Source organism: Poeciliopsis prolifica, unplaced genomic scaffold, assembly GCF_027474105.1.
Source record: "Poeciliopsis prolifica strain line A6 unplaced genomic scaffold, Auburn_PproV2 SCAFFOLD041, whole genome shotgun sequence".
Taxonomy (NCBI): domain Eukaryota; kingdom Metazoa; phylum Chordata; class Actinopteri; order Cyprinodontiformes; family Poeciliidae; genus Poeciliopsis; species Poeciliopsis prolifica.
This window is the reverse complement of record NW_026562416.1, coordinates 132,748-142,500: the sequence shown is the minus strand read 5'-3', so window position 1 is coordinate 142,500 and position 9,753 is coordinate 132,748. Positions and strand designations below refer to the sequence as shown.

Here is a 9,753-nt window from a genome sequence, read left to right as displayed (position 1 = left end):
CATTACATTTATATGATACATAAAGGAACATCATTTAATACGAATAAAACCTCTTCACAATTTAACCCTTTTTTTTTTTTTTTTTTTTTTTTCAGGGAGCAAAAAACAATCAAGTGAATGAAATCCATAAATCTTTCGCCATCAAGTAATGGTTGCAAATATGAACATCATAGGAGTGTTTCAGCAAGTATTTTGACCTCTTGTGACATTAAGCAAAGCAAAAACCTGGAAGCAAAAATTTCACATTAAAGATAAAAATCAAAAGAAAGTGTCAATTTACTTGTACTTGGGATAATGAGAAAATCTTGGTCGCTAGAGAAAACAAATTCAACCTCAACATCAGGCGAGTTAGGAGGCCCATGGAACTGGGCCAGAGTTGTAGTCAACAAAGCATTTGAGACAGAATCAGAAACGGACGACTGCACAGGATTATTATCCAACCGGGCAAAAGTATGCACAGTATTTTGCAAGGGGGTGTTGAGAATATAAGTCTAGTTAGCATAACTATAGAGATAGTTAACCTTTAGACGTATGAAATATTAGATATAGCATGAACATTTAGAGTAGATTCCAAGTTAGGGAAACTTAGATAAAGATCCAAACTAATATAACTGGTGTCTCTGGAACTTACATAAATTTCTAAGGAGGGTTTTTTTGTTGTACGTTGCCAGTTAGATAAGAGAAACTGGAAACGGTCCAGACCATTAGTCGCATCTTTAACCTGCATCCTATAAATAGAAACTGGTAACAAGAGTGTTACGAGTGCACACAGACCAGCTGAGTTTTTTGGTAACCCATCAAATAATCTGTAATAATCATCACACCACCACCAAACATCGCTTCTGGAAATTGGTTTAAAATCTGCTGGCACCCGAATTATATTTGAACAATTTTGTGAATAGAGATTTCCTAATTTAAGAGTTCTGGTCATAATAATGCATGTGAAATTAGCTTCTGCTAGTTTATGAAAACACTGGTTTTCTAAGATCAGTTTTAGTGAGAGGGTAAACACTGTCCCACTGGTTACAATGGGAAGATGGATTAGTTTTAGACATGACATCGAGAAAGAAAGAAGAAAAGAAAGAAGGGCCAGGATTATCCTAAGCACAGGACGTGGTCCCATGCAGACAACACAGTCAGTATTAGATACATTCACAGCACTTTCAGCCAATAATAACCAAATATTTGTAGAAAATGATATACTTGTCGTTACTCTGAACCAGTCATCAGCCGTGAGTTTGTCTAAAACAGTAATACCTGTGGGAGAATATGGTGAGACAACAGTAACATTCCCCCCTCACAAAGAACAAAAAGAAATTGTGGATCCTTTCCTGATGAATGAGTATAGGTAAAACCTCCAACAGTTAGACAATATGGGCAAAGATGAGGGTGGTATGATTGAACCTTTCACTGTGTTTACCGTGATGTGTAGTCTTTGCGTCGTTTTACCCATCGTAAAAAGTTTCATATGTTGTCTGGCGTCGGGAGTTGTTCCCCATTTCGGCGTCCAGATGTTTCCCTCATCTGCTACGAGTGCAGACGTGATCCTAACCTCATTCGTCATGTACCACTTACATTTTTTGTAGTTCTGTCCGTTACCTGATCCAGTATTGGTGTTCAAGGCTGACCAGGGAATCATGAGGCCAACTGAAGAATCAGGGCACACACACCTGAAGGCCCCCTTTTGAAGCCTGCTTTTGTCCACACAATTGTATCTCACGGTTGGTAGAGCGTCTGCTCCCGTTGAGTTCTGCTGGGCCTTCTGGAACTGCATGCATGTGATCAGCATAGTATGGCATCCTTAATCCACGTCGGTGTTCTGTGACGCTGCCTCGGCCGATCCATGTTCTTAATGCTGCCTCAGCTAGGCGTGGTCCAACCTACTGAGTGAGCTGTGTTGGCAACTCTATTTTTTCAGAGGTGCTTGGTGGAGCCTCGTTCTCTAGGCTCTGGACTGGTCCTGCAGGATGGAACCCGCAGGATGTGAACTTCTTACAGTGGCTGGTGTGAACCCAGGTCGACCCCTCCGCGACCTTAAGAGTGGTGTGTGTCGTCAAAAGCACTTGAAACGGTTCCAGCCAGCTGTGGGAACGCCGGTTCTTCCTCCTGAAATTTTTAGTAAACAAAAAATCTCCAGGCTGGACATTATGTAATGGTTTGCTCGCTGGCCCAAGTCGTCCTCCTTGGGCCTGTCGTCTTTAATTGATCTGTTAGAGAAATTCAGTAGTTAATCATGTTGTCATTACATGTTATTAAAACAATTCCAGGTTTCATCGGCGGTCCCATTCCGGTGTTTGAGAAATCCTGCAAACAAGATTATGTTTTTATCTTCTTCGCATGCGCATGTTAGTTCAATGTTTATTAAACACAGAACATGTAGACAAACAGTACATGTAAACAAACATTACATGTAAACAAACATTACATGTAAACAAACATTACATGTAAACAAACATTACATGTAAACAAACATTCACTCCAACATGAAACAGACACAAACAAACGTTGGACGCCATCAGAAGTCAGTCAGTCAGATTTGCATTACAGTCAAATATTTACAGTCAGTCTTCATTTCATATACATATTTTCTTAAATTGAAATGGCCAAATTTACATGAAGCTTCAAATAGAGAAAAGTACTTTTAACAACATATATCAATGTTTAAATTCAACTCTAATGTACAGGATCCCGTTTTAAAATTCAGCTTTGTGTACACATACAGAAGAGATCTCAATATAATTTAGAATTACAGCACATAATTTATCATGTTTCTGCTGAAGCGCTTCATTAATTAAAAAAACAGTTTTGTTATAACTAATAGTCCCTGGACAACTAAAGGTATTTTAATCTGTCTAAGTTCAAATTTATCACAGCTGTATGTTATAGGAATTACCTCTGGTCAATTGAAATGTAACCAAAATATGATATGCTATACCAACGCGTATATAATGCAACCTATCTGACAGTAGATAGGTGGTCAAAATTAGTGTGACATCGTAGGAAGCGTACAAAATCAGATTAGAATACCACGATGTCTGGAGATGCCATAACAGCCCCTTCTGCACTTGCCACTGCGCGCAAACTTTGTAGCAATGCGGCTGCTACAGAATCTAATTTGGAAAATAGGTGACCAATTTCAATTTATCACCATGTTTTTGGAGCAAAACAAAAATCCCTCTTCTCATCTAACCATCTCTATAAAACATTCAGGAAAGATCGGGAAAAATCCCAGAGTTTGAGGTCTCTGCAGGTGTTTTTTCAGCGCTTTGAATGACGTCAAACCAACTTCAATTCACATTTTACTTCAATCCTATGTAAAATGTGTGAGCTCATTAATAATCCAAATCCCTTGTCATGACATACTTCTCTCAGAGGTTTCTCAATCTCAGCATAACCCGGTATGAAATGCCTACAATAGCCACAGAGTCCTAAAAAGGACATCAGTTGTTTCTTCGTTTGAGGGAGAGGTATGTTCACAATCGCTTCAATGCGGTTGCTGGAGATAGCTCTGCCTTCGGAGGAAATCACATGACCCAGAAAAGACACAGAAGGCTGCACAAACTGCAATTTGCTTCTTTTAACTTTATGACCATTTTCTGCTAGGAAATGAAGTAATTTCATGCTTTCAGAAACACAGATTTTGATTGGGAGCCGCCAATAATAAATCATCAACATACTGCAAAAGAGCTGTCTGTGGTGCGAGTGTCAAATGTGAAAGATTGTCATTTAATGCTTGGTGAAAAATGGTTGGACTCTCACAGTAGCCCTGACAAAGTCTTGTGAATGTGTAAAGTTTATCATTAAACTGAAAAGTGAACCAGAACTGGCTTTCTGGGTGAATTGGAACACTGGAAAAAAATTTGCTAAATCAATGACTGTGAAAAACATGCTGCCTGTTGGAATTTGTGATAAAATAGTGTATGGATTTGGAAGAATAGCTGCTCTGGCAATGACAGACCTGTTAACTTCTCTAAGATCTTGAACAAACCTCCACTCAACAGGTTGATCAGGAGCACTGAGTTTCTTCACAGCTTCTGGTTTGAAAGGGTATTGTTTTTGATTGGGATAGTAACAATTTGATTTGGGCATTATGTGAATTGGTTTTTCATTTTTTATTATTATTTTTTTATTATTAAGCCCACATCATATTTGTAAGAAGCAAATCATGGTGATGGCAAAAAATAAATACTTTCTGAGTGACATATACAATCAGTTGTTTCATATGTTGCTTTTGCTAGAGGGCCAAAAGTTTTCCACCCATCTCCTGGATGTTTTGCCAAAGAGACATAAGGAAATAAATTTTTAAAAAAATGAGTCAGTGTGAAGAAGCTCAGTTGCTCATGTGACAATCAGCAAAAAGCAGGTCTCAGCGGACCAGCATATTTGAGTTGCATGCAGCAGAGACGGGCGTGTCAGAAGGGAGGAGTCACCCAGCTCATCAGCTGGATCTATCTACATCACAGTGGAAGTGGGAGGGACTCTTTCACGAGCCATTTGCAAAATGGCCTCAGATTGTCGGTCTGTAATCAACCATTTAAAAATGTAGAGCAGACTTGGTGTTTTGAACAAACTAAATCAGTTGGAGTTTGTTTTGGACACGGAGCCCCGTGTCTGAACATTCAATAGACAGAAATAGTGAGCATGGGGAGGACTTGGTGTATTTCAGTTGTATATTTTACATATGTGTTGTGTGTGTTGGTACTTGCGATTTGCTGAACCAGAGGTTGCTCCAACGGCACCAGGTCTAGTTAGCTGGAATACCCTCCACGATGTCCTGTAAATCCACCTCTTAAAGGAAAAACTTGACCCATCTGGGGAAGCCTCTATGGTTGACATCAAATCTTCCTCCTCGGGCTCTGTGCAACCTCCTGGTTGTTTCTGAATTGTCTCTGGAAGCAGTCTCTGGCCCAATGTCCTTGTTGTCCATGGATTAAACAAACATCAGGCAGTGTGTTGCTTTGTGACTGCCCATACTGTCCTTGCTGTGGCTGTGGATGTTCAGGGCAGCCTGATGAAGCATGGTGAGTTGGCAGAATTGTGTAGTTGGGTCTCTTCAACCTCACGGTCCATACATGGGACACTGAAGATCAGTCGAAGCACCTGGTGAAGGCTTAGGCTGGTGTTGTAGAGTTTCTCAGCAACTGCAGTAAAAACAGTCTTTTCTTCTTCCCCCTCCAGGGGAGGCATAGTGTCTTCCTCCTCAGTCTTCGGGCCGTAGGGATAATGGTCATCAATGTCCAAAAAAAAGTCTTTCCTCAGTGAGGCTGATGGTTGGTAAGGAGGAAGAGCTGGATAGCGTCTAGCGATGCCAGGTGGACCTGTTGGTGCCGCTGGAAGCAAGCTCATCGCAGCAGGTTGACATGTTGGGAAGAGAGAAAAACAATCATTAGCTTTCTCATTTTTCTGCTCTTGTTTGTTTTGTGATTCCTGTTTCCAAACTCTAAGTGTGTCCGTGTGTGCATACATTATTTGTAAATGGTCAAGTGAGATTTTTTTTTGTTTTTTTTTGTTTCAGCAGCTGTTGTTTCTGTAGCACTAATTTTTCTTCCAATTCCATCAAATGCTCGGGTTCAAATGACCCATGTTTAGGAAATCCAAATTTAAGATGCCATTGTGGCAAATACTGAACACATGATTCCCCATGTTTTCTAATCATCTCTTCTACAATCGGCCCAAGAGGAACATAATTACTAAATCCATCACTAGGCTCTTTAGAAGAGAAAAGTCCCATTCTCTAATTTTACAAACCTCTTACAATTTAAAACGTTTATTTGAAACGTTGACTTCAATTCTCAGTCTAATTTGATAGACCTACAACTCAGTCTAAATTAATAGACCTACAGAAATCAGTCTAAATTAATAGACCTACAAACTCAGTCTAAATTAATAGACCTACAAACTCAGTCTAAATTAATAGACCTACAACTCAGTCTAAATTAATAGACCTACAGAAATCAGTCTAAATTAATAGACCTACAAACTCAGTCTAAATTAATAGACCTACAAACTCAGTCTAAATTAATAGACCTACAAACTCAGTCTAAATTAATAGACCTACAGAAATCAGTCTAAATTAATAGACCTACAGAAATCAGTCTAAATTAATAGACCTAGGGGAACTCAGTCTGAATCGACAGACCTACAGGACTCGGTCTAAAATTGACAGACCTACAACTCAGTCTAAATAAATAGACCTACAAACCTTAAGATGTTTTGCAGCCCCTCTCAGCTCTGTTTTTATCCTGTCGTGGCTGATCCAACCCGGTGGAGCACCAGAAGAGTCCTCTTTTTCTCAGACAGACCTGCCAGCGGTTTGGAGGAAAAGCAGTTTGAAGGTTTGGTGATCAGCCCTCTCCTGAGGTCCACCGACTTGGATGAACCAGCGAAGGTTCCCGGCCAATGCACCAAATTGTGAAGTGCCCAATTCAGAGACTGAGATCCAGACAAAAGTCAGGGAGCAAAAACAATCTTTAATACATCTGCAGACGGAGAGCAAGAAATCCACTGCATTAGGCACAAATTAGGATCCGCTCTGAGGAACCCAGAGCTGCATAGTTACTTTATTCTCTCTTTACTACCGAGGCGGAGACTCAATCTTCTAAGACCAAACAAAAGAAACAAAGGAAAACATACAGAACCTTGTATGTAATATAATGTAATGTCTATGGGAGGTGAAAACTAAACACTGTGTCTCCATGCAGGGAAGGCCGCGGGAAAAACAGCCAGTTCCCAAATAACTGTCTGGAAAACTTACTTCAGTAGACACATCTTGGTTCATTAGTTTGTTCACCTTTTCCAGCTGCACAGAGAAACACCTTGACTGTGATTCAAAAAACATTACATGTATATGACACATAAAGGAACATCATTTAATACGAATAAAACCTCTTCACAGGGTGTTTGGGTGAAATCAGCTTGAACTTCTCTTTCTCTCCCCAGCAGTAACAACTGTGCTTTCATTGTACTAATTAATGATGTACAATGAAAACACAATTGAATGAAAAAAAGTTGGAAAAAATGAAATAGCGCCCCCTTCATTTCTGGAGTGCAATGGTTCCGTTTCCAAACAAGGTCTGAGACTGACAGTGGTCCGTTCCACTTGCTGTTTGCTGCAGCGAGGTGAACTTGAAGTCTCAATGAAGGAACGTAGAACCGGGTGGTTTCTGATTCGATTCTCTGCTCCTTCCAGGCTGGAATCTTCCTGCGTACCTCTCGGTGCTTATCGCCTTTGGAAATCTGGGTCCCATCGTGGTGACGGTGGCGCACCACTGCGCTGCAGGTCGCCTGAACGAACGTGTGGCCATTCACTCCATCCAGGCGCTGGCGGTGGTGGCGTCAGGGTTCCTGGCCCTTTTCTGGTCCCGCCGGGTGCCGATCGCAGGAGCGGAGCGGTCACTCCCCTTCCTGCTGCTCAGCTTTACCCTGGCTCTGGTCTGCTGCACCTCCACCGTCACCTTCCTGCCATTCATGTTCCGCTATCCTCCAGAGTACATCCGCACGTTCTTCATCGGCCAGGGCTTCAGCGCCTTGTTCCCCTGCGTGGTGGCTTTGGGTCAGGGCGTCGGCAAGCTGGAGTGTAAAACCGAGAACGACACGGTGAAGCCGGAGTACCTGGAGGAGAACTTTCCTGCCCAAAACTTCTTCTGGTTCCTGTTTGTGATGCTCGCCATCTCGGCCTTGAGCTTCACGGCTTTGACACAAAGACGGGCCGAGTCCCAGCCGGAGAGGCCGCCCCAAGAGTCCAACGGCGCCGAGGCAGCGAAGAGCGGAGAGGAGACGCACCGGCTGTACAACGGAGGAACGGCGGCGCCGGAGGAGCCGGTCGGCCCGGAGCCAGCCGCTCCCAGGTTCTGGACGGGACGAAACGTCTACCTGCTGGCGCTGCTCGCTGCCTCCAACGCTCTGACCAACGGAGTGCTCCCATCCATCCAGAGCTTCTCCTGTCTGCCCTACAGTAACATGACCTTTCACCTCTCTGTGGTCCTCGGCAACATCGCCAACCCCCTGGCTTGCTTCCTGGCCATGTTCGTGGTGTTGAGGTGAGACTGGAGGCGTTTCTGACCTTTAAAGGTGGATTTTGCCCCTGATACTGTTCTCCCCTTAAAGTTCAAATGATAAAAAGAAATTCACAAATTGGTGTCAGGACTGAGGTCGGGGCCCCAAGTGGCTCAGAGGTCAAACAGTTGCACCCTTTATGGAGACGCTGTCTCCAAACCGGACCACTTCCTGTGTCGCTCCAGCTGGGTTTAGGTCACTGGTGACACAATAACAATAAAGCATGTCAGGTTCTAGAAATGGAGTAAAAAAAATCTCTAAAAGTTCTGGAGGAGCTTAAGGAGCCTAAAGCGTGAGGGCTGGTCAGGACTGTAACAAAGAGCATGACCTATGACCCTGTGATGTGTTTCAGGTCCCCTGTAGGCCTGGGCCTGGTGTCGCTGACGGCGGGCGTGTTCGCCGCGTACCTGCTGGCGCTGGCGGCGCTCAGCCCCTGCCCGCCGCTGCAGGCCAGCCTCGCTGGGAAAGCCTTGGTGGTGAGTTTCCTCTGGAGGCTTTTATTTTGATAAGCCGCCGAGCAGCGACGGCTAAAGTTCTGAATGTGTGGCTTTAGGTAAGTCCAGGTTGATCTGAACGCTCAGAACCGGAACCACTTCTTGTTCTTGGCTAAATATGACGAGAAAATGTTACCTTTATTTTGAAAGTCTGGAACCTTTCACTTGATTGTCAGTTTAATTAAATCCAATCAGAGTCAGGATTTAATTGGTTTCCATGGCGATCCATTCATTCAATGTTGAGCCGGATCAGAACCGGTCTGTAAAGGTCCGGTTTCTCCAGAACCAATCAGAACCAGAGCTACTGGAGTCAAGGAGAGTGGGCGTGTCTCTCCGCACTCTGTGCTCTGATTGGTCAGAAACCAGGAAGTCCTCCAGCAGAGGGGTTTGGTGGAGCGATGGCTAAAACCCACAAGGTTCTGGATGTTCCAGGTCCAGATGTTGGTTCTGATGCAAAACACGACTGAGATGAAAACTTTAGCATTTAAAAGTTTTGTGAAAAAGTTTAATTCAGCTACAGCTGATCAATAGAAATCAATCAAACAGTTTTACTGTGAGAGGCAATATGGCCGCCCCAACATGGCTCACCGGCTGCGTGTGTGCGCCCCCTGCAGGTGGGCTCCTGGATCCTCTTCACCGGGCTGTTCTCTTACTTGAAGGCGTCGATCGGCGCGCTGCTGCACGGCGCCGGCCGCGCCGCGCTGCTGTGGGCCGGCGTGGCCATCCAGGCCGGCTCCCTGCTGGGCGCGCTCGCCATGTTCCCGCTGGTCAACGTCTACCAGCTGTTCGCCCGCGGCCACGACTGCGAGGACGTCTGCAGCAACAGGACTGCAGCTCCTCCAGCAGGGGGCGCAGTTGATCCTGATCTCCGGACGTTTCTGGACTGATGGCTGCAGGACGAAGGAAGCAGGACGAAGGAAGCAGGACGAAGGGAGCAGGACGAAGGAAGCAGGACGAAGGAAGCAGGACGAAGGGAGCAGGACGAAGGAAGCAGGACGAAGGGAGCAGGACGAAGGGAGCAGGACGAAGGAAGCAGGACGAAGGAAGCAGGACGAAGGGAGCAGGACGAAGGAAGCAGGACGAAGGGAGCAGGACGAAGGGAGCAGGACGAAGGGAGCAGGACGAAGGAAGCAGGACGAAGGAAGCAGGACGAAGGGAGCAGGACGAAGGAAGCAGGACGAAGGAGCAGGACGAAGGGAGCAGG

At 44.4% G+C, this 9,753-nt stretch overlaps 1 protein-coding gene across 1 annotated transcript in view; it reads left to right on the top strand.

Annotated features, from left to right (window-relative positions):
• Positions 1-9,748, top strand: part of slc52a2 (solute carrier family 52 member 2) — a 16,498-nt gene extending 6,750 nt beyond the window's left edge. The window contains exons 2-4 of the mRNA XM_055055120.1: positions 7,190-8,039; positions 8,408-8,531; positions 9,164-9,748. Of these exons, the coding sequence (XP_054911095.1) occupies positions 7,190-8,039; positions 8,408-8,531; positions 9,164-9,436 (1,247 nt within the window). The 3' untranslated portion in view covers positions 9,437-9,748. The remainder of the gene's footprint in view (positions 1-7,189; positions 8,040-8,407; positions 8,532-9,163) is intronic.
• Positions 9,749-9,753: the final 5 nt, after the last annotated feature.